Here is a 24,862-nt window from a genome sequence, read left to right on the forward strand (position 1 = left end):
CCCACACAGGGAGCTACGGGCAATTGATGGATGGAGGGGACGCAATTTCCCCCCACCTCACGCCCCTGAGACTGAGTTACTCTATGTGGCCTTGGCTGACCTGGAACTCACTCCATAGGCCAAGCTGGCTTTGAACTCAGGATCTGTACGGGCAGCACTACGTGGATGCAGTGGGCTTAAAGAGCACAAGTTGTGCAGGAAAGCTGTCGTATAGAGGAAGTTGGAAGGGAAGGTGTGGGACACGGGTCACGGGGGAAGCTCTTGTATGATTTTAAGAAATCCATCTGGAGACTGTGCTGGGATTTGACTGTGACTGGCAGATGGCTAAGTGGTTCTCAAAGATTCAAACAGACCTAGAAAGGCGGCACGGAGACATGGGATGAGCAAGCCCGTGCCTCCATCGCCCGCAGCCCCAAGCGTGACGGGAGAAGTCTGGGGAGATGTTCACATGGAAAGCGAAGGCTTGCGAGGGGCAGCGCACCTGAACCGGAAAGACGACCCTCGGCTGAAGAGAACGGGCTTCGGCTTTGGTTTGGGCTCTTCGAAGAGCCTGAAGAAGGCGTGGTGCTCCACACAGATCTTCCAGAAGGACTTGCAGAAGTCTCGACCGGCCATCAGGAACTCCAAGGTATCCTGGTATGAGCTCTGAAAGGGTGAAACACAGCTTTTATTTGCCCTCAGCCGCTGGCCATCATCCTGTTAAAATAGGAGTCTGTCCAACAGAATTGTGATTGTGCCTTGTTACAAGATCGTTAACTCCAAGGCTGAGCAAAGCGTGCTTGCTCCTCAGCGGTCACTTCCTGCCACCACCTCCTCTATAGCCTTCCTTACGGGAACAGACGGGACAGGGCACACAGCCTCGGTGGCGGACAGCAGTTCTTAGCAGACCCGTAAGCGAACTGCACTTTCTTGATTTCTGGTGCCTCCTTAAAAACAGCCCAAGTATTAACACACACCCCTTCCTTGAAATATCTAAACTTTGCTTCTTCCTCACGGCTCCTGTCCAGGTTGACATTTTAATTGCACATTTTTATAAAATAGCAGACAGCACAGGCCTTCAGGTGGCTTCAAGAACCACAGAGGAAGTGAAATTCTCTCCTTCCCTGATCGCGAGTATTAACGACTCCCAGCTGACAAACTTGTGTCTTTCAGTTCTGGAAGGGAAAACGGTAATTTTCTACTCCTACGCTCAGTGTTTCCACTTTCAGAGGCCATGTTACATAAACAAAAGTCACCAGAGTCCTTGGCGTTCCCAACAGCTCTGACTATTTTGGGACTGTCAGAGTTCGAGCAAACCCAGTTAGCAGCATGCACTGCAGTTGTTCCCTATGAACTGACTCTCTAGAACCATAACTGCATTTTTTCCCACAGGGAATCGTTTATTGGGGGTGGGTGGGTGGGTTTGCTTCCCCAGTCAGGTCATATTGATCCATTTAAATCCACACTGTAGCTGAATTGTGAGCCTAGACTGTCCTGGTGACCCCTCCCATGTCCGGATAGCACAGGTTCAGGGGATGGACCGGGCAGCTCCTGTGTGGCTTTTCTCATGCCGGAAGGCATCCAGGGGTGGGTGGCATCCTTGGGAGTTCTGTGCTGAGATAAGATGAACTTCACCCATGAGAAGGGGCTCCCGACAGGGTGTAAGGGCGACAGCGGGAACTGTTGAGTAAGGACAGCTGTGCAGGTGAGGCCAGGCCAGGAATATGGCTGACCGCTGACTGGTCCCAGGGCAGAGCCACAGGCTCAAGTTGTTTGTTTGCGTGTAAGGAAAATGTCTCCGTAGGCGTGAGCCCTCCCTGCGTCCTTCTTATCCTTTCTCCCAGAACCCAGCAAAAGCTCTCCCTCTCCACTCTCAGCTCAGCCGGCCCACACCCCTTACCTCACGGGCAGCCCTTACCCCACGGGCTGACCTTACCCCACGAGCCGTTACCCCACGGGCCGCCCTCTCCACGCACAGCTCAGCCGGCCCACAGCCGTTACCCCACGGGCCGCCCTCTCCACTCACAGCTCAGCCGGCCCACAGCCCTTACCCCACGGGCCGCCCTCTCCACTCACAGCTCAGCCGGCCCACAGCCCTTACCCCACGGGCCGCCCTCTCCACTCACAGCTCAGCCGGCCCACAGCCCTTACCCCATGGGCCGCCCTCTCCACTCACAGCTCAGCCGGCCCACAGCCCTTACCCCACGGGCCGCCCTCTCCACTCACAGCTCAGCCGGCCCACAGCCCTTACCCCACGGGCCGCCCTCTCCACTCACAGCTCAGCCGGCCCACAGCCCTTACCCCATGGGCCGCCCTCTCCACTCACAGCTCAGCCGGCCCACAGCCGTTACCCCACGGGCCGCCCTCTCCACGCACAGCTCAGCCGGCCCACACTCAGGCTCCCCAGGTACTTACATTCACGTCGGGCCTGAGCTTGATAAGAAAGCGCTTCCGCTTGAAGCTCAGCTTCCGCACCTTGGCCCAGTTAAAAGCATTGATCTTGGTGAAACCCTGAGAAAAGAGAGCAGCCGGTGAGCCAGGCCACACACTTGGGAAGCGTGGGTGGAGGGCGTGGGGTCGGGCCAACCACTCAGGGAACAGCCTTTGATGATGGATCCCCAGGCTCCGTGTCTACGCGATGCCATGCACTCGTAAATCATTATTTCTCAGTAGTTATAGAATCTGGCATTCAAACCACGCCTGCCTTCTTGTAGGAAAGGCACTGGCCAAGGTGATGCAATAAAAAGATAAAGTTGAACCCACGACAACCACCACGCCAATAACAACCATCTCTCCTGTAGGGCCAGGTGCTGTAGAGGCTTTTAGACCGTATCAGACCACACACTGAGCTCATAGACAGCGTTATGATGCTCATTTTATAGACGTGGACACTGCACCTCCGACACGTGAGTGTAAACGGAGCCCTATGAACACCATGCCCTTCACTCGGAGTGCGAGGGACGGAGCGACCAGGTCGGGACCAGAGTAATCCCATGACTTCGGCTTTCACACAGCTACACTGTGCAGCGACCCTCAGTGTTCTGATCACATTAAACACAAGCGAAGCACATTAATTCAACCGTGGCACCTTCTCTCTCTTTATGACTTTTGGAAGTGCTTAAATGTTTGGTTTGGAAGTTTAACGGTCGTAACAAAACACTGGGTTTTATTGTTCCTTAACAATCAGTTATTTGTAGATTACTTATGCAGGTTAAAAACTGGGGGAGCAGTTCCCTCTCAGGACCATCCTGTTCCTCAAAACGTTCTTCCTAACGCTAGGAATGAGGCTCAAGCTCGAACTTTTAGGGGCGTGAATGCGTAGTGTTTCGTGTGCGCCATGAAGAGACCCAGTACGTGAGAAGAACAGCTACAACTGAGGGAGGGAGAGAGAGAGGGGGGAGAGGAAGACAGTGTGTGTGTGTGTGTGTGTGTGTGTGTGTGTGTGTGTGTGTGTGTGTGTGTGTGTGAGAGAGAGAGAGAGAGAGAGAGAGAGAGAGTGAGAGAGAGAGTGAGAGAGACAGACAGACAGAGACAGAAAGAGAGACAGACAGACAGACAGACAGAGACAGAGAGACAGAGACAGAAAGACAGACAGACAGAGACACAGAGAGCGAGCGAGCTTGCATGAACAGGCCAGAGGTCAACACTGACAGGGTCTTGTTGACTCTGGGGCTCACAGACTTGGGTGGCCAGCTGGGCTCCAGGAATCCTCCTGCCTCCTTCTCCCAGGTGCTAGCACCTCTGATGCACAATGCTTCGTTTCTTACGCGGGAGCTTGTGATGTCGGGTCCCCATGCTTGTATCACGAGCACTTCACTGCCTGAGCCATCTCCACAGCTCCTTCTATGGCTCGTAAAATGAGCGAAGCTGTCAGAGCCCACAGAAGCACTCAGGTCCTGCACACACAACTTTAAACCTGGGCGAGATCTGACCAATTTCATAAGAATGCGTAGAAGCTTTCTACATAACCACTCGGAGCACAGGTGCCTACTTCTGTTTATTTTCAATTTTTAAAATGCACGTATTTACTTATTTGTGGGAGAAGCGCACATGATGTGTGGAGGTTAGCGGAGCTGGTTTCCTACTGTGTGGGTGCCTGGGATTAAACTCTGGGGGTTAGGCTGGGTGGCGGGTGCCTTTTCCCTCTGATCTCACTGGCCCCATCCTACTGTGCTTTAAAAAAAAAAGTACTACGGAAACATCTAGTGGCTTGTTTTGGGTACAGTACTGTGTCCACCAAAGGTTCAAGTGCTGGGGTTTGGTCACCAGTGTGGCAATGTGATGCGGCGAGCAGTGTCTTTGAAACTGGGTTCTAAGGAGTGGTCCCTAGGAAGGAGGCCGTGCCTCTGAAGGGGATTAATACAGTTCTCATGAGAGCCTGTCTGGTTCTACTGTGGCTGTGGCCTTCCCTCGGGTGCTGTTCTCACCTCTGTGATGCTTTCCTCCATGGTGAGGGGTGTAGAGAGAGGCGCTGGGACATCCCAGATCTGTGTTGTGCTGTTTGGGGCTTTAGTTCACCCATCTGTGACTATGCAAACTGCTTTCCCACCTGCTAAACTAGCTCACGTGGTTTTCCATAACAGAAAGGGGTGGGGTGGAGGCTACCAATACCAAAGCATTCACTATTATGGTTTTACAGGATTCAAATGTCCGGGCAGGCCTGCAACTCATACTTGAAGGAAGATAGGAAGAGAAAAGCATTGGTCAAAAGCCATCCGACAGCCAGGGATAAAGAGCACACTGAAGAGCAAACGGTCACAGGCCCTTAAGGATGGGGCAGGTAAACAGTGTCTGGGCAGAGCCTGTCTTGCTGCAAAATTACGGTTGTGCATTGTGGGACTGCTGTCTCTCAAAAATATATGTGCTCTTAAGGTTGGGTATAGTAAAGTCCTGGATAAGCTGGCCAAATACAGATTTATTCAGAAGGAAAAAACAAAACAACCCAAAAGGATCAAATTTTAGCTAAGTGTCAAGATGTGACCTCCGAGTACAGAAGGCATTTATCTGAGAGCCGAGGTCACCATTCCAGGACCCTGCGAGTCACCGGGTCCTAGTTCTGAAAGATGCAGTGAACCAAACCAATCTCTAATGTAGAGTCTCAAGCAGGGCAGGGAGGGATGCAGACACAGGCAGGCAGACAGACGGACACCCTGGGTGAGGTTACTTTCCTAACCCTCCAGAGGCCTGAGCCTGGCCACCCACACGAGCCACTCTCCCCCCTCCCTCAGCACGGGGAGGCGGGTGCCGTGACCTCCTCACCACGTGACCTCCACACCTGAAACACTAGAATTCCCGTGTTGGCCACAGCCAGGTTGATCTTGGTGCCTTCCCTGTCCTTGGCAGGGTGTAACCGGATCCCGTACATCTCCAGCCGACGGGCCACCTCCAGGAGCTGGAAATCGGACTCTGCCGGGGTTTGTCCACTGCCAAAGCAAGTAGGGAAGAGAAAGGCCAGGGGATTTGAATGCCCCGTGTCTGTTAACTTGAGATTAAGCGGTTTCTCCTGGGAAATAAAAGGCACTTCACGGCAAGCGGAGGAGCTGCCCGATCAGATGGCCCCCGCCTCCACCTGCTAATTCCAGAGCCACAGTGAGGACAAAAGCCCCATTGCCAGTGTGACACAGAACCCGAGGCCTATCTCCAGCCCGGCCAGCGCTTTAGAATCTCAGCTTCCTCCAGGTCACAGGACAGTGAAGCCCTGCTGTGCTAAGCCAGTTTCCAGCCACCGTGAGAAAGCCCAACTTGAGCAACGGTATGCGAGGCTACTCTTCCACTGTCACCAGGTGCGAGTGTCTGCCTCAGAGCCACCGCTGAAAATGTTCTCCTGACCAAAGGAAAGGCCAGAAGAAAGGGCGTGTCCCAAAGGCTCTGGAGTCTCCCCTCACTTATCACAATGCCTGGTTTGGCACATGCACCCCACCTCCACCCTGTGCTGGATTAATGTGATTATCCAAAGGTTTGCCAGACTTATACACCCTGTGCTACATCCCAGGGGTCACTCTGTTGCATAGCTGGGCCTCGAACACTTGCCTCTGCATTGTCTGAGGGCTCAGGATGGATTGCAACACCCAAGTGAAACCCTGCAGGCTCATGTGCACGCTTCCCTGTGCCACGAGCCAGAAAGCAAGAGCTAGAGGGCAAGAGAAATGCACAGGCGCAACTCACATGTGGTTATGGTGGAACTCCACAATTTTGTCTTCTAGCGCGTCCTGTTGAGGTATGTACTTATTTTTTGCTAAGTGTTCTCTGTCCAATACTTCATCGAAATCCCCAATCTCAGCTGCAAAGAAACAGAGAAAAGTGGGCCACACAGAATAAACATTTGAGAATGTGCTACAACCCAGGCTACGAGGACAGAGCTGACAGACGACCCCAGATGGGCGCAGCTGGTGGAGGCCGTGATGAGGCCTGGCCTTGGCGTGGGATGTGAGCGTATCCTACAATTAGAACGATGTGGAAGGTGACTTCTACTCTTTCTTTCTTTCTTTTTTTTTTTTTAAGTAAAATAATTTACTTCATATAACAGACATCGAAATCATGAAATTCTTCTGGTAATGTGATAGTATTGTAAGCTGCTTCAAAATTCTCTTTTTGGGAGGTCAACTAGTCTTGGGCGAAATGTCACCTTCATCTTAAGAAATGCTTAAAAAAAGAAAAAGAAAAAAAGAAAAAAAAATGCTTCACTGCAATCTGCCAAAAGATATTTTGCCTTCCGACTGTAGATTTGAACAACTCCCAAAAGAAGGTGTCCTGAAGTTCGGAGTGCAATTTTCACCTTAGGTGAAATAATTTTTTGAGTGGTTATCTCTAGATTACATTCAAACACATGAGCCTTTGTGAGTTTCTTCTCCCAGGGAGCCACAAGCCATATTTTGGCCAATGGCCCTCGCTTACTCACAAGCACTTCAGTGTAGAACATGTTGCCTCTACTCCTTAGTTGTGTTTAATGAATTTCAGTGTGGAGTCTAAGAGCCGTGAAGCCACGCAGCCGGGTGCTACTCTCCTGGTGCTGCTGGCTGCCTGACGTGGGCTACAAGTGGGCACTACCATGTCGACTTCTACTCTTTCATGCTAGAAGCTGTGACGAAAACTTTAGAACTATCTGTCGTTTAGTCCCACGCACTCTGGCTTCGGTGCGGCACGTTGATACAACACGCGACCTGTGGTGGAGGCATCAGGTGCTTGTTGGATCATCAACTTGGAGTTCACCGTTTCTTTTCTGAGGCACCTTCACAATCCTGGCCACCAGGGACTTTGAGGTATTCCGTCGTCAGCCACATCGCTCCTGCTGTGCTACGGGACACTGGGAGTCACTCCTCTTTCCTCCCTTCTCAGGGGTGATTCTACACACGTGGGTGATTGTTGAGCGACTCGGCGACCCAGGAGTTAACTGTTGAAACTCCTGCACGTAGAAGCCAGGCACTAAAAGCCCCAATCTGTTACCAGAGACGAGACGTCAGGGAAGACAAACAACTTAGCATGGTCTTTGCTGATGCTGTGTTACCTTAAGGGTGGCCCGCATTCCCTGTACTGTCAGAAATAACAGGCGGGACTGCAGTTGCATACACTTTTTTTCATCCACAGGCAACACAATGTGTTTTCTCATGCAGCCTCGACCTACGTCTGGAAATTGTTGTATTATGAATACATCTCATAAGCCCGAGCTTACAAGAATAACCGTGCCTTAAGGGCCTCAGCGAGCGCAGGTCAGTCAGCGCCCGGGAGTTGCACCTTTCCTGTGCGCCCTATCACCGTGTAACAAGTGGCCAGGGCCCTGCTGCTTACGGAAGCGAGAGTGTGGCTGCTATAAAAGCTACCTTTCGTTCTGTCATGTGAAGCAGCCGGCCACATCCGGTCTGGCCACCCCCTGTCATCGAGCTCGGCCCGTGTGGGGCCCCACACCACTCCTGAGACCACCTGTCCTGCACTAAGTGAGCCGACTCACCCAGCAACACCCGCACGAACCCTCCACTTAGCGGCTTCCTCTAACTGCCTTTTCTGGACTGCGTTCCTATTCCACCACAGAAAATGGTGCCGGAGGGTGCCCTGGCTACAGACACTGTTATCGGCCGCCTGAATGGAGGCTTTGATTCCTTTCTACAGTTTCTTCTATCTGGTCTTGAGAAAGCACAGTTGATTCCTGTTATTCAAGATAGATATGGCGGCTGGAGAGATGGCTCAGGGATTCGGAGCACTTACTGCTCTTGCAGAGGGCCTGGGCTCAGCTCCCAGGAACCCACACAGCATGTACAACACCTGTAGCTCAGTTCCAGAGGGACCCTGTCCAGACCTGGAGCCTCTGTGGGTACCCAGCATGCCTATGGTGTACATACGTGCATGGAGGCAAACGGTCATAGAATAAAAAGAGAGAGAGGCTGGAGAGATGGCTCAGTGGTTAGGAGCACCTGTTGCCCTGCCAGAGGATCTGAGTTCAGATCCCACTCCGGGAGGCTCACCAACCACCTACACCTCCAGCCGCTTTTACTTCCTCTTTTGGCATCTATGGATACCTAAACACATGTGACATATAAATACATGTCAATTAAAAAAATAAATCTTTAGAAAGGCTACTCATGATGTAGGAAGTCTCTGTGGACAGTAAATTAGCAATCAATGCATGCTGCTCTGAAGGGAAAATTGGGGGTCAGACTCCCAGGGGGAAAAAACAAAAAGAAATCAAAAAACCAAAAACCAAAAAACAAAACCACAACACCAAAAAACAAAAGCGAGACATTCACATAAGCCAATTTTGTTTTTTCCATGTGGCTCCACTTCAGGCTGCGCTGTTCCGCACACACTCCTGTCTCATTCACACAGAACCACGCCCAAGTGAAGCTCATCCACCACATGTATTTTCTCTACGACACATGTCACAGTAAGCACCGCATTTCAGCAGCATGTGAAGGGACAATTGTGCAGTGATGGCCAAAGGGCTGCAGGGGGCAGAGGAGTCACCAGTGACAGCCAAGGGGCTGCAGGGAGCAGAGGCACAACTTCCTTCTGTTTTTTCTCAGCTGGGAACGTGTGCATGAGGCAGATCAGACTTCATGCCCTGGGTGTCTGCCAAGGATGCAGAAGGCACGGTTGACCTGGGGATACATTTTAGTGACTGGGCAAGTGTGAAACGAGACCATCTGAGCAGGGAAAGCTACGTTCTAACTCTCGTAGGAGACTTAAGTTTGGGCTCCTCAACTTGCAGCAAGCGCTCTTCCACCTTGATGAAAGCAACGCGCTAGGCTGAGGAGTCACTTTTTCCCTTTGGCGTCAGGGTCAACAGGCACCGGGTCTCTTCCAGATCCTTTCTGATTTTGGCTCTCCTCAAATGCAGTGGCTGCCTAGGAGGGCGGAGTAACCTTGCTTCCTGAGCACTCTCCTCTGTGAACTACTCAGAACAAGAACGAACTCCACGGCAGCTTTGTGTCCTGACGCTAGGGACGCGTGTCCGGCAATGAACGCTCCATCCAGAGCAGCTTTGTGTCCTGACGCTAGGGACCCATGTCTGGCGATGAACGCTCCATCCAGAGCAGCTTTGCGTCCTGATGCTAGGGACGCGTGTCCAGCGATGAACACTCCATCCAGAGCAGCTTTGTGTCCTGACGCTAGGGACGTGTGTCCAGCGATGAACGCTCCATCCAGGAGCAGCACCAAGCGGACGTGAACTTGTCCACCGCCCATCACGCTTTCTCTGTGAGAGACACTGAGACAACCCAGGGTTCTCAAGGGAACTCAAAGACACTTACACTGTACGATGTGAGAGATCAAGAGAGCAGCGCTGGTGTCGTTACACGTCAACCTGCCTTGTGCCAAGTCCTGCTTCACCTGCAGGGCAAACAGGTACCTGCAAGGGCAACAGAGACGGAGGTCACACGGGGAAGGCAAAGGGCGACCGAGACGGAGGTCACGCGGGGAGCCGGAGGGTCTGCGGCCACAGTAGAGCGCACGGTGAAACTGAAGGAAGGTACTGTAGAACTTAGTAAGGAGAAACCAACAGAACCTGGAGGGCAGGGAAGGGAGCGGTGCGCTTGGAACTGCTGCGTTCTCATGGAGGCAAGCTCTCATAAATATGCTGTACCAGAAGGGGCCTCCCAAACCAAACCTGTGACAACCTGACCACAACAAGAACGGTTAAAACAAACGGAAGCACACTGAATTATGTTCATGAACTAATAAATTATGGATTGATAAAAATGTATGAGTCCACAGTGATTGGGGATTGGTGAACAAAAAAAAAAAATATCACATTCCACCATTTATTAATGGAATTCCTTATCCAAAAATAGGTCACCGGCTGGCGCATTAGTAGCATGAAGGTTACAGAAGTAACTGACCAGACCCAATCTGAGGCCTGCTTCGCAGGACAGAGCTCATGCCTGGTGCTAAAAACCTGGTCAAAAGCCCATGGCCTGGGGAATCATAGGTTCTAGAAAGGAAGCTACTACTGTTGTCTTGCTAAATGGGTGAGTCATAAAAATGCTGTCTAAATATTTAGGTCTACACCCACAGTTCCTTTCAGCTTTGGCCAGAGGAGCCCTCTCTCTGCAGTGGGCAGCAGTGCAGAGACTCATGGCTGGTCACATGACGGCCACTGAGCGCGCACCCTGAACGGGAAGTCTACCACACGCCCACACCAAGGCTCAGGGACCGCCACAGCAGACGGGTCAGAGGACGGGGAGGACAGTTATGACGTGCTGACTTCTGGACATGGCGTTGTGCTAATGAAGGCACCGCTGCTACTGCTGCCTGCACAAGGTCAGGACAGCAGGTCCAGCCAACACCTCAGCAGGCAGCACTAACTGGACTCAGTTAAAAAAAAAGCCTCTGGGATGCCATGAAGTGGGAAGGGGATATTTTAGGGGCGCTGGCGGGGTACACAGGAGGAAGCTGGGGTTGCTATGGTCACACATTGTCTCCATGCACGAGACTGTCAAATAATAAATAAGAGATACTCTAAAAATAATGACACACACAAAGGTGTGGCTGAAGGCAAAGAGCTCTCAGGACACATGAGAACTTGAGAAAACAGCAGAGTTAGGCTTCACAGGACCAGAGAGCCCCCTCAACAACCTCCAAAGACACCCACGCTGGCAAGGATAGTCAATGGGTTAAAAACACATCCTTCAGGAAGCTGGATGTTCAGAGACGCTGGAAGAGAATTTAATTCCCAATGGAAAGACCAGCGTCAGCATTGGTGCGGTTGATAACATATGGAACACATCGCTTGCATAGATTCTGGTAAAAAAAAAAATGTGTAACAAATTTCTAGTTCTTAAGGATGCACAAGTTTGGAAGAATAAGCAAAACACCCCGAAAGGAAACAAGGAGGCAAATCTAGGAGGCACGGCATGATGAAGAAAAGTGAAGACCCATGCTGGACTGAGAGGCCCAGGGTGGCGACCCTTCAGCACAACGGGTCACCAAGCCCGAGTCTTTACTTCAGTTTTGGAGTTCTGAGACAGGGTCTCATCATGTAGCCCCAGATGGCCATTATGTAGACTAGGCTGGCCCTGAATTTACAGAGATCTGCCTACCTTTGCCTCCCAAGTGCTGAAACTAAAGGTGCACGCACCACCAAACCCTGTAGTGGAAGTTTTGGTTTCTTTAAAAACCTCAGTTATGTGAACATGTTTTTGTTTGAATCCCACATGTGGGATACGGGCTGACTCAGACTGTCCACAGCAGCAAACTATCTTCCTCGTGTGGGCTCTGAGAGGGGCTGTTTGCCAGCTGCAGACAGTTTAATTGTGAGGACTTTGGAGAGGAATAAATGCCAGAGTCTAGAGAGAGGAGAGAGACGGGGCGGGGTAGTGGGGTGGGCGGGGTAGTGGGGTGGGCGGGGTAGTGGGGTGGGCGGGGTAGTGGGGTGGGCGGGGTAGTGGGGTGGGCGGGGTAGTGGGGTGGGTGGGGGTGGGTGGGGTAGTGGGGTGGGTGGGGGTGGGCGGGGTAGTGGGGTAGGCGGGGTGGGGGTGGGGGACGCATCCGAGAAGGAAGAAGGAGACTGCTGCTCCAGGTTGCTCTTGGTGCAGTTTGATGAGAAGTTGGGGTGTCCTGGTATGAATATTGGACTTGCCCCAAGGAACCCGCTGACCCTAACCAGGCAGAACTAACTGTAAAGAGCTCTCCATCTCATATCCCTTCTAACTGCCTTTCTCTCCTACCTGGTGGTGTTGGGAGGGGCCAGGGAGGAGAAGGGAGAAAGAGATATAAGAAACTATACATTAAAAAAAAAAAAAAGCTTAAAAACTACAGCACCCAGTGAGTCTTAGTTTAGCAAACACAGACGTAAACAACAGCCAGGGGGGGTGTTGGGAAATCTGAGTATAGTGAAGGTTTCATATAACATGAAAAGTACAGTTATGTATATAAAAGAACCAGGAAGGATGTCATGCTAGTGTGATACGCCAGCCTAAATTACGTGTTCTAACTTTCTACAATGTACAGTTATGACCCTGTAAGACAAAAGATTGCTTTACTGTATGTCTATGGTGCTGGAACGGAAGCTCGGCTCTCACACATGTTGGTGTGCTGGTTTGGATGAGCATGTCCCCCACAGGCTCATGGCGCTGCTGGGAGGACTAGGGGGCGTGGCCTTGGGGAAGGAGCACGTCTCTGGGGGCGGGCTTTGAGAGTTTAGACTCCTGGGTTTTCAAGTTCACCCTTTTGGCCTCTGGCTAACCTGTCACCTGCAGTTGCCGCTCAGCCATTGTGGCCTCTAACCACTGGGAACCATAAACCCAAATCAAGTCTTCTGTAAGCTGCCTTGGTCCTGGTGCTTTTTTAAACATTGGTAGAAGAGTAACCAGGCCACTAGACAGGTGTCTGCTACTGAGCTACATGCTTGGCTCTATTTTGTTTTTGTTGTGTTTTTTGTTTGTTTGTTTGTTTTGTTTTTTCGAGACAGGGTTTCTCTGTGTAGCCCTGGCTGTCCTGGACTCGCTTTGTAGACCAGGTTGGCCTGGAACTCACAGAGATCCACCTACCTCTGCCTCCCAAGTGCTGGGATTAAAGGTGTGCACCACCATACCTGGCTTTCTATTTTGTTTTTAATTCTAAAAACACAGCCAAGCACAGAAGTGTCCCTAAGAACTAGATGGGGACAGTGGTGACCCCACCAGGCTCACCAGGCCTCGGGGACTATTCTGAGCCCACAGTCACACAGACAACCCTGAAGTCTGTTTCTGTCCCTTTCTCACTCATACACACAAAGCAATCAAGCAAACCAACAAGTCTTTCCAAATGACATGAATGTGGACAAGGGTCCTGGGGCGCTGGGTTGACAGGTGCAGGATGGACACAAGATGGGGGACATGAGGTTGTCAGAATGCATCTTATATACAAACACAAAACTGTCAAAGAACAAATCTACCAGATAGGATAATCCACGGGAAGGAAGTAACTGCAACAACTCAATTAAAAATATTAGCATTAAAATGATAATAACCAATCTTCCTTAAATTGCTTAAGATATTTCATTATAACAACCAAATAATAATAATAATAATAAAACAAAAAGTGGCCATTGTGTGGGCAGAAAATAAAATTACAACACTGGGCAGCTGGGGGCTGACAGCAGTGACCTCCTTGGCCTCAGCCGTTAGTGTCTGTTCTGTTCTGAGTGCTCCCGCTACCTGCTGCACTGCCTCTCACTAGAAAATCAAAGGGGAGAAAAGTGGGGAACAAGAAACAACCTGCTCACAAGCACAGGGTTTCGGGGGGATTCGGCAGCGGTAACTGCTCACTGAACCCAAGACTTCACAGAGCTATGGGCGTTCATTCTGACCTACAGTGTAGTTAATTTTCAAACAACCAGGAGGGTTTTATGATTTAAAAGCACTGCACTTTGAATAATTTACCAACTCAAACACAAGGTCCTGTGTCTAGAGAGAAGTAAGTGCTCTGGGACACATTTCCGGGCAGAGTCTGACAGGCTTTGGGAGTGCTGGAGAGCATGACATCAGGGAGCCTGGGAAGTGTGCATGTGACTGATGTGGTGGCCTCATGCTCTTCTGGAAGCCGAAAGAACTTGTCATCTTCTGGCCATGTGGCCCGTTCCCAGGCTGGGGTAATGTGAAAAACAGCTTCCTGGGATGACAACGTGGCCCTTCCTAACCACGTGAGCTGTAAGTGGAGCGGACCGGCTGTTCTCGCTTCTGGAGACTGTAAAGGGAAGCAACTCCAACCACGCCCACAGGAGCCAGAGCTAAGTCTCGCTCAGTAGGCAGTCAGCACAGTGAAAAGGTGGAAACAGTGACACTAATCACTTCCAACGGCATGACCAGAGGCCTTTGCTTCCGAGGACTACACGCTCATGTCACACGCGCAACCCCCCCCCCCATGGACAGTTTGATTTATCTCATTTGGAAGGCCTTAATAGTCTTTCTATTCTCACTAGGTATAATCAGGTTAGTGCTTGCTGCCCTCGGATGTTTTGCTTGTTGATGTAATCATTTTCCAGTTTTAGGAGACACAAGACTTCATTTCCATCACTGCGTTCCTAGAATGTACAGCAAGGCTTTGAATACAGAGCACACACAGCAAATACTTATAACTAAACTACTGTCTTCACCTCTCTGATCAGTGAGTGCCAGTCACGCCAACCCCAGGCCCTGTGTTCTGTACTGTGAGGGATGAGAAAGGCACGGTGGCCTTGGCTTTAATAAGCCACAGCGTGAAAGGCACATGTGACTAGAGTTCGGCAGCAGATGAGGGCGTGTGGGGAAGGGAGGACTATGCTGCTGTCAGCTCTGCTCCCCGTCGGAAGGCTGCCTGCCCTGTCTCACACTGGAAGAGTGAGCGGTAATAGTGATGGGGATGACGGGGATGACGGTGATGATGATGGTGGTGGTGGTGATGATGAAGGTGATGATGATGGTGGTGATGAAGGTGATGGTGATGAAGGTGATGATGAAGGTGATGATGATGGTGGTGATGATGAAGGTGATGATGATGGTGGTGGTGATGAAGGTGATGATGATGGTGGTGGTGATGAAGGTGATGATGATGGTGGTGATGACGGTAACGATGGGGATGGTGATGACAGCTGAGCGTCACCGCTCACATCGAGCCTACCTGACTCTATTCACTCTGTGTATGATAACACAAAATAACTCTGAATAGGTAAGTTTACTGTCTGAATTATTAGAGGCCGATGAGCAGTGGTACAGAGCAAACCAGTGACTAACCAGCCACAGCGAGCAAGGGTCAAGATCACACCTGACCAATCCTCTTCCCACCTGGCCACAGTTTCAGACAAACCGACTACACTTTCTGTCAAATTCACCTACCCACAGCAGCAAAGAAGATGCATGCTCTCTTCTTCAAAAGATGCTCTCTCTCTGGCCCCCTGCTGGTGTGTGTGTGTGTGTGTGTGTGTGTGTGTGTGTGTGTGTGTGCATGTACGTGTGTGTATGCCATGTGTGTGAAGCTGCCCAGCAAAGCCGGCAATGGGCCTTGGCTTCACTGGAACTGGAGTGACCCAATGTGTGTGCTGGGGACTGGGCTCAGATCCTCTGAAGCATCCTTTTTTTAAAAAAAAAAAAAAGATTTATTTATTTATTATTGTGTATACAGTGCTTTGCCTGCATGGACAGGCCAGAAGAGGGCATCAGATTCCAGTATAGATGGTTGTGAGCCACCATGTGGTTGCTGGGAATTGAACTCAGGACCTCTGGAAGAGCAGTCAGTGCCCTTAACCTCTGAGCATCTCTCCAGCGCCCCTCTGAAGCATTCTTAACAGAATTCAGAACCAGTTTCACCAACGAGACCCTAAAACCGTCTCAGCTGTAACAGACAAATTACGACGCTGACTGGTTTTTAAGCCACCTTCCTCATAATCAGTCGGGAAGAAAGCAGGCTGCAGGAAAACATGGTCCTTCCGTGTGTTGTAGGCAGAGATGGAAGAGAGAAGGTGAAACCGCCAAGACCGAGAGATATGGTCAAAGCAGCATCCCAGAAAGGGCTAGTCCATTAGCAGCCGGTACCCCCCACCCCCACCCCTGGTCCATCTGTAACAAACGCCGCCAATGCCACTGACCTGGTGAGCTCTTCCTGGAGTTGTGTGTGGTCAGGTGGGAAGAATTTCACCACAAACTTCACAACTACGTGCTTGGGCCCTGAAAAGAAGGGCAGCAATCAGTGAGGTGTTTCCAAGGTCACCAAGAATGAACCTTTCTGAGGCCCATCACCGTGCAGGATTCCCAGAGTCTAGAACGGTCATAGCTACTGACTCAGGGGCAGAACCATATCCAATGGTCCCCTGGATTTTTAAATCTGTCAGTGGTATTTCACTAGGTGTTTTTGGTTTGCTGTTTGTTTGTTTTAAGACAGAGTTTCTCTGTGTAGCCTTGACTGTCCTGGAACATGTTCTGCTGTCGAAAGTACCCCTACTGGCTGTACTTGTTTGTTTTGTTTTTTGTTTTTTTTAAAAGATGGATAGATCTATCTAACATCTATTTATCTATCAATCTATCGATCATCTATTTATCATCTATCACCTATAATCTATCTATCTACTTACCCACCTACCATCTGTCTACTGCATTTGTGTTTTGCCTACATGTACCGTCTTTGTGAGGATGCTCGCTCTCCTGGAACTGGGGTTACAGACAGTTGTGAGCTGCCACGTGGGTGCTGGGAATTGAACCCGGGTCCTCTAGAAGAGCAGCCAAAGCTCTTAACCACTGTTTTTAAACCAAGCAGATGTTTTTATTTGTTTGTTTGATGCCTATTTATTTGTTAAACAGAATCTCAGTAAGTAGCCCCAGCTGGCCTCAAACACATGGAGATCCTCCTGGCCTCGGACTCTTGGGGTCTGGTATTAAAAGTGAGTCCCAGCACACTCAGTGGGCCAGCATTTTTATCCATGGGTAGACACGCCGGAAGGGGAGACAATGAAAACGTGAACCATCCATATAGTTCAGGCTATGCAGCTGTCTACCAAGCATTGCTGCTACCTCCTTATCACTGTGTTCTAGCTACAGAGCCCTGCGGAAGAAACAGGCGTGACTTGGGCTCTGTCTGTGGCACTGTCCGTCACGGGCTTGCACTGTCCCTCACATATTTCCGAGGAGCTAAACAGCAGGGGGCAGCGGGGACTGGAGGGAGAATGTGACGGAGAAAGGTAGAGGCCGAACAGATTGTGTTGCAGTGGTTTGCACTGGGAGTGAACTGCGGGGTCCCTGGAGGGGCTGGCACCCAAAAGAACGGCAGCAGAAGGCAAGCGCTGTCCATGGCACAATGGGGTGAGGCACAGGCAGGGGTTAAAGCTACGGCCTAAGTGCACGCTAAGCGCATTCTAGACAGCTGACGTGCTCTCCCAGCTCCTTGAGAGTGTAACAGTAGTGCGTATTACAAGACCAGAAAGTGCCCTTTGCTTTTCATTTTTTTAACACACACACACACACACACACACTACACACACACACTACACACACACACCACATACACTACACACACACACACCACACACACACACACACACACACACACACACACACACACGATTTCAGGACATAATTTTTGTGATCACATGTTCAAGTTTAGAAAGAAAAAGAAACAGTAAAGCACTGTAAAATAAGGATGTCGGCTGTGCACAGACATTATGAGAAAAAGACAAGGCATGCAGGCGATGGCTCAGTGGCTGCTCTAACAGAGGATATGGGTTCAATTCCCAGCACCCACATAGCGAGCGGCTCACAACTAACATTATCCCAGAGGCTCTGGCACCCTCTTCTGGCCTATTTGGGCACTGCATGCATGTGGTGCAGATATATATACAGGCGAAACACACACACTTTTTTTTTAAGTCAAAGCACAGAAATGCTGAGGCTAAGGATCCTGAGATATTCCAAGCTTAGGTCTAAAAATGAGGGGAAATGTTGTCACAAGCCGTAAGAGTCGAAGACCAGCCTGGAGCACAGAGAGAGGAAGAGGTATACAACTTTTCCTGCCAGTCAGTCATTGGCTAAGCACAAAACCACCGCAGTGGGGTGAGAGACAGAGGCCAATGCCGCCTCCACATTCAGGAGGCTCTTCAGCTCCAAAGGCACCCAAGGCTAAGAAAATGCTTGCTGTCAATGTCAAGTGATAGCTCTGTCATGTGGGGCAGCCACAGCACACAGAGAACTCACACAGATAACGCCTGCTCAGTTGTGAGCTCGAGACCGTGGCTGCTGTGCCACTCGTGGGCCTCACGTACCGCCACAGGGATAAGTGGCATCTTGTGGTTCATGGAGAGAGCTGTGCACTCTAGGTCCTGCACTACCTGGTGGGGGAGGGGGCTGCTCTCAGCAGTGTGTCCCCAGCTCCCCCTGCTACGACCCAGAGTCACTAAGCAATGACTGCCTTCCATCACTTGGTATGAGTCATTGCTTAATCTAGAACAGGAGATCGGCATCAACTGTAACTGCAGGCGGCCCTCACAGTCACCGCTGCGCGTCTCCACATCCACGCGATGGCCAGGAGTGGCCTACGGGGGAAAGTGAGCTGGGCCCTGTGGTGAGCTTCAGGTGTGGCAAAAGCCTGCAGCTCTGCTCTCACCCACGCAAACCTGGGCCATGTGGGACAACTTAAAGAACACAGCTTCACCTCACAGCAGAAAGAATAAGGAGGTGCTCGCGGGGCGGGAGACGGACAGCAAGACCCTTTTCCTCTTTCCTGCTGTCCTCACAGGCCGTCTTAACCTCTTCTTTCCAGTATGCAGCCAGATTCACAAGAGATCTATGCTGCCCATCAGATTTACTCTTGTGTGCGCACACCCCACATACAGACACGTGCGCACACAGAGACATGCACAGGCAGGTATGCACACACTCACACACCACACACACACACAAAGGCATGCACACACTCACACACTACACACACACAGAGGCATGCAGGCATACACACGCTCGCACACCACACCATACACACACACACACACACAGAGACATGTATGCACGTACTCGCATAGTGCTTGCTTGTGTGCGCTCTCTCTCTCTCTCTCTCTCTCTCTCTCTCTCTCTCTCTCTCTCTCTCTCTCTCTCCCTCCCTCTCTCCCCCCTCCCTCCCTTTCAGTGAAGCACTTTCTCCTTGGCCAAAGCCAGTGTTCTCTTTTCACAGGCTTTGGAGAGGGAGATTAGAAAACCCAAGTCTGTTTTATGAATAGCAGGCTCCACCCTTCCCCTGAGGATACAACACAGAGGAGCAAAGGGCGGGGTTACCCCTCCCCCCCCAGGCTTGATAGCAGGCATCAGTCATTCAGCAAGGTGGGGTCTGATTTTCCTCCCGAGGTTTTGAATACCCAAGTATTATGTCTGAAAATGTCGGTAGTTACACATTTTAGCAGTCTGTGGATTAGTGGGTGATGACACGCTGTCGTGAGGGCCAAGGGACCCGTATCTCTCGTGTTTCATGTCTCAGGCAACAGGACACCGCCACATGGGAGTCGCCTGGCTTTGCACGGCCAGTGAGCACGAAGGACCGACATACTTACTGCGAATCTGCTTCACGATGGGCTTCAGGAGATCCAGCCACACCTAAGGGAGGAAAAAGCAAATGCAGACATGACTCCGCTGGGCAATGTACGAGGGCTCCAAGGTCATGTTGAGCCATTGCAGTGAAATGACTCTGGGAATCCGCGGCTGTGAGGATTTTTCCTCTAGAATGCCATATTTTAAACTGCTACTTCCTTAAAAATGTTTTATTATTTTCTGTGCATGGGCACTTTGCCTGCATGTGTGTCTTGGCACTACACGTATGCAGTGCTCCTGGAAGCCAGAAGACAGTGTGGGACCCCCCAGGACATGGCTGTGAGCCACCGTGTGCGTGCTGGGTACGGAGCCCAGCTTCTCCGCAGAGGCCTCCGCTCCCACCTCTGCTGACTCTGCTCGCAGAACGATTCTCATCCACAGTACTGCGCCTGAGCCTGACAGTTACAGCCTCTCTCAGGGCTGGAGAGACGGCTCGGCGGGTTGACAGCACTGGCTGCTCTTCCGGAGCCATGATGGTACATAACCTGCCCCAGGTGCCCAGCCAGAACTCAGAGGCTTGGTTTGTCATCCTGTGTTGTATGCATATGTATGTGAAAACACACACACACACACACACACACACACACACACACACACACACACAGTGCATGTACATAGGTGCACGTGGACCAGAGACCAGTATCAGTTGCCTTCCACTGTCTCTCCACACTTTCTGTGGGAGGCAGACTCTCTCACGAAAGGCACCCAGACCTTACCAACTTGTTTAGAGTGTCCCAGTGAGTTCCAGGAATCTGCCTGTCCCCTATCCCCACCCCACCTCAGAGCTGCAGTGACTGACATGTCAGCTGCTCCTGGTTCTACGCATGTGCTGGGGATCCAAACTCAGGTCTTCAGGCCTGTGTGATGAGCACAGTGCTGACTGAGCCACCTCTGGTTTCTCCTTTGTTAGTCCTCATGCTAAAAAGCAAACAACGGGCTGGAGAGATGGCTCAGAGGTAAGGGCACTGACTGTTCTCCCAGAGGTCCTGAGTTCAATTCCCAGCACCCGCATGGCGGCTCACAACCATCTACAATGTGATCTGATGCCCTCTTCTGGCCTGCAGGTGTACATGAAGGCAGAGCATTGTATATATAATAAATAAATAGATCTTAAAAAAAAAAAAGCAAATAACTTAGGCAGGTGTGCACCTATAGTCCCAGCACTTGGGAGGCAGGGCAGGCGGATCTCTGAGTTCGAGGCTAGCCTGGTCTACAGAGTGAGTTCCAGGACAGCCAGGTCTATACAGAGAAACCCTGTCTCGAAACAAACAAACAACAAAAGCAAACAACTTCTTAGAAGACACACACAAATGACAACCAAGCCCTCATCTTGCCTAAAACACTTATTTAAAAATAGAAATCGCACACAGCTCTAAACTCCCAGCATCAGGTAGAGCATATACCGGGCATAGATAAAACGTGTGTTATGAAAACTAGTCTAACGTCTAGGATTCAGTGGCACACATTAGGGCACTAACCTGCCAAATCCTCAAAGCAGAGACTACAAAGTAAGAGTTGCTGAAAAAGAGAAGTTGGAAGCGTTTGCAGAGTGCCCTTGAGTGGGGGAAAGTAGTCATGACCAAAAAGCTGACAGGGACTTCTTAGGGGAAACGGTGCCTGGCTCACAGAAAGCCACGAACAGCACAGACTCCCCAGCCAGGTTAGATAAGCCACGACTCTGCGGCCTCCAGGCAGACCTGAGCAGGCTTTGGTGTGGTAGCTGAGAATAAATACTTCAGCATCCCACCCACCCAGACGTAGAGTTTACGTCTAAAGGCCCAGGTGGCTTCCAAGTAACTGCATCCCAGAACAAGCTCAGCAGAACGCACAGGAGACACAGGCACCAGCATCCCACAGAGCCAAGTGCACAGCACCTAACAACCAACGTCACCAGGTACAGAAAACAGAACAAGCGGCCCACAGTGAAATAAAAACTTGATCCAAACTCAGAGCCCAGAACTCAGAGGTGCCAAGCGCAGTGGAGCAAAGCATGACCACAGTTTCTGGACCGAGATGGAGAAGCCATGAAAAGGCCCAGACTAAACTCTTACAGGGAAAACTGTATTGTGTGAGGTTAAACAAACGAGAACAAAACAAAAAACAAAAGCTCTTCGGTTGATAAAGGCCAGATCAGGCTGAAATCCTAGCAAGCACCAGACAGCACCGCCATTAGCCGGGCAGGCAACGGCTATTCTGCCAGTGCTGCCATGACCTTAAACATAAGAAATCACTGTGCTACCATGACAGTGGCCGCTGTGGTGCCGAGCACTGGAGTTCTCAGCTCCACTATCACCTCACAGGAATGCTTTCATATGTGTGGCCTGTCTCTGCCGGAAATGCTGTTAGGACGTGTTTACATCCTTTTCGTGGGCACATAAACCACTTACCAAAATGGGTCACATCCTGGGTCATGAGCCAGTTATTTTAAGAGTGCTGTATTATACAAACTACATTCCTCAACCATTATGGAATTAATTAAAAACCAACAAAACAAAAATAGGGAGAAATTTCCATATGCTTACAATGAACTAACTTCTAGAAAGAAAAATCAAAGAGAAAATTTACAGTATTTTAAAAAGTGAATGACAAATGTCCACATAACAAGTCAAGTCATGGCATGATTTTTAAAAACCTTTGTGTTTAAAATCATCCTCTGAATCGGGGCCTGTGATCCCGAACACTGGGAAGGCTGAGAAAGGAACATTTCCATAGACTTAAGACCAGCCAGGGCAGACAGACAGACCCTGATTCAAAAGTAATAAACAAATAACCAAATCTGTCAGTGCAAAAGTATATGCCTTCTACAGTTGTCTTGGGAAGCGGGGCTCAAGCTGAAAGTCAAAATCATCCTAGGGGGCTTTCTGTCTGTCTGTAAACTTCTTAACACAAAGCCCCTGCCTCACCTTAAGTGATCTCTATACAGACCAGGCTGGCCCTGAGCTGACACAGATCCACCTGGGATCAAAGGCCTACAGCACCCAGGCCTCCTGGCTCAACGTCACTTCCATTTTGGAGGTGGGAAGCTGAGCCAGGCGGGCCATGTGCAAGCTGGACAAGTGCTCCACCGAGCAAGACCCTGAGCCCTGGACATGGGTCCAGGTGTGCTGACTGGGTGAGAACGCCTAGACGCAGGGACATCCCTGCTGGCGCCCCACGTGCTGAACTGCAGGCAAGCGCTGCTGCGTCCGGCTGTGGGACTCTTCCAGATTCCTGATCCAAGGCAGGCCTGGGCGGGTGCACCTGCGGCCAGCTGTTGGGGTGCAGATACATCCTGCCGCTCCGTGGATCACACTTGAGAATCTCGGCCTCGGTGTACACACTTGCAGATCTCTTGTCCGGTGTGAAGTCTGCAGCTACCAACGTGCAGACACTTTCAAAACTCAAAGGGCATCAGTGTTTCGTAACCAGCTCCCCACGGTCGTCATTCCTACCTTTTCCCTCTGTCGCCTTGCCTCACCTTAGACTCCTCCCACCAGACGAAGGGCACGACCGGTCTGTCAAAACAGCGCCCGCCCTGCCAGGACCGTGATCTGTATCAGGCTAAATCCGTTGAGTTTCGATCCAGCTAGATGAGTGCCCATACACGGCTCCCGACACGGGCATGTTAGAGGGAAACTGAGCGCACTTGGACTACAGATTACAGAGTGTGCTTACACCAACCTACAAGAAAAGCTTTAAGTAAAACAGACGGATCAGATCTGTAACCTGAAGCACAAAGTCCATCGTGGTACAGGCTCTGCCTGGGTAGCGGGACGCCAAGTCCATTTAAAAAGACCTTGCTACTCCAGACCTGCGCAAAAGCAAGGTTTATAATAAAGACAAGGCCTAACACTACAAAGCCAGGCCTGAGTGTGTGTGTGTGTCTCTGTGTGTGTTTGTGTGTGTTGTTATCTGGCTGGACAGAAACCTTAAGCCAAGATTTCTACTTTTTAATTAATTAACTGATTAATAATAAACTAATGTGGCGAGGTACGGGGACTCAAGGCTTTGTGCATGCCAGACTCTACCCTTAACATAGATCCCCAGAAACCAAATCTGTTTTGTAAGATTAAGAAGGGGTCGGCCCCAGGCCTCAGGCTCATAAAATACAAGTATGCAGCTTTACCTATCTGTATGTTGCTTGTGTAATTCTCATTACCTTTGAAAGTTCACTTTAAAGGACGCCTTTTGGATATGACGGCTATCTTGTTTTTTTTTTTTGTTTTTTTTTTAATGTGTCAGGAAGGCTCAGCTTTCTCAACTCCCTTAGCAAAGTCTCAAGTATGTGCTAGCTTGCAGACAGCCTCACCACTTGGGCCTGCCCGTCACTCTGGGACCACCTGTTGGCACGGAGGGCGCCAGACGCCGTGGTGACAGTTACTCCCTCACCTCCCCCGGCAGACCACACTCTCTGGGTGTCCCTGTCCTAAGATATTTTTAATCCACAGTGCCCGGCACGTCCCTCACGGGCCCCCGTCTTGCCTGGGATTCAGCCCCAGGGAAGAAGGAAGATGAGGGCGTGTGACAATTCACACACACAGGACAGCCAGCAGGGACAGCCGCCAAGGCAGGCGACTGAAGTTTCTGACTTAAAACCCGCCAAAAGCATGCTTGCCACAGGCAACATTTTTTTCTCCCAGCGAGAAGGGACACAGGAAATGAACAAAATGTCAGCCTCTTCCCAGGAGCACCCAAACTGACTTCTAAGAAACCAGACTGGCTCGCTGGGCCCAGAAACAGTTACAGGCGGTAAAGACTGGCGGGCTAGCCTGAGGCACTTCTGAGTTAGGCTCCAAGGACAGAATCCAAGAGAGCCAGTGCTTTGAGTGTGCCAGGTGCCAGAAGCTGGGCTCAGTCCAGCCACCAAGGGAATAAATGCCACTCACTAGCTTTGTGGGCTACAGTGGGTCCTTCCCATGAGGAGGTCTGGGGACAGCAGCCAAGGTGACCGACAGGACGCAGTGCATGGGCTAAGCAGTGCCGAGGTGGGCATCATGGCTGCCTCGGGAAGGGCTAGGTAAGAGCTTGTCTGGACTCGCCTGCTGTGATTTACACACGGGAGAATACCCACCTAAGAGGACTGAGGTGCATGGGTCAAATCTGGACCGTGGCCAGTTCTGATGTGGCTCCGGGCAAAGAGGCTAAGAGTTTTCAGTGAGGGGAGGGGCAGAAGGAGAGCCCCAATCAATAATTATATTTCATGATATGTAAATATGTAAACCCAAACTCTCATGGCCATCAACAAAGGTGGGTTTCCCCATGTGTGTGTGCACGTGGCTGTGCATCTGATGGGCAGGGGACAAAGGTGGTTTCCCCATGTATGTATGAGGGTAGACATGAATGTGACAGAGGATAGAAGACCTTAGGTATTCTGAGGGAGCCTTCAGGACATTGTC

At 50.7% G+C, this 24,862-nt stretch overlaps 1 protein-coding gene across 6 annotated transcripts in view; it reads right to left on the bottom strand.

Annotated features, from left to right (window-relative positions):
* Nucleotides 1–24,862, bottom strand: part of FARP1 (FERM, ARH/RhoGEF and pleckstrin domain protein 1) — a 240,551-nt gene that overhangs the window by 42,792 nt on the left and 172,897 nt on the right. For all 6 annotated transcript variants that reach the window (XM_084767089.1, XM_084767093.1, XM_084767091.1 and 3 more), the window contains 7 exons: nucleotides 19,451–19,493; nucleotides 16,010–16,088; nucleotides 9,720–9,817; nucleotides 6,145–6,259; nucleotides 5,255–5,402; nucleotides 2,395–2,490; nucleotides 482–645 (listed from right to left, as the gene is read on the bottom strand). In XM_084767089.1, coding sequence (XP_084623215.1) covers nucleotides 482–645; nucleotides 2,395–2,490; nucleotides 5,255–5,402; nucleotides 6,145–6,259; nucleotides 9,720–9,817; nucleotides 16,010–16,088; nucleotides 19,451–19,493 — 743 coding nt within the window. The remainder of the gene's footprint in view (nucleotides 1–481; nucleotides 646–2,394; nucleotides 2,491–5,254; nucleotides 5,403–6,144; nucleotides 6,260–9,719; nucleotides 9,818–16,009; nucleotides 16,089–19,450; nucleotides 19,494–24,862) is intronic.

The sequence above is a fragment of the Acomys minous genome (genome assembly GCF_964271855.1).
Source record: "Acomys minous genome assembly, chromosome: 18".
NCBI classification, from domain to species: Eukaryota; Metazoa; Chordata; class Mammalia; order Rodentia; family Muridae; genus Acomys; species Acomys minous.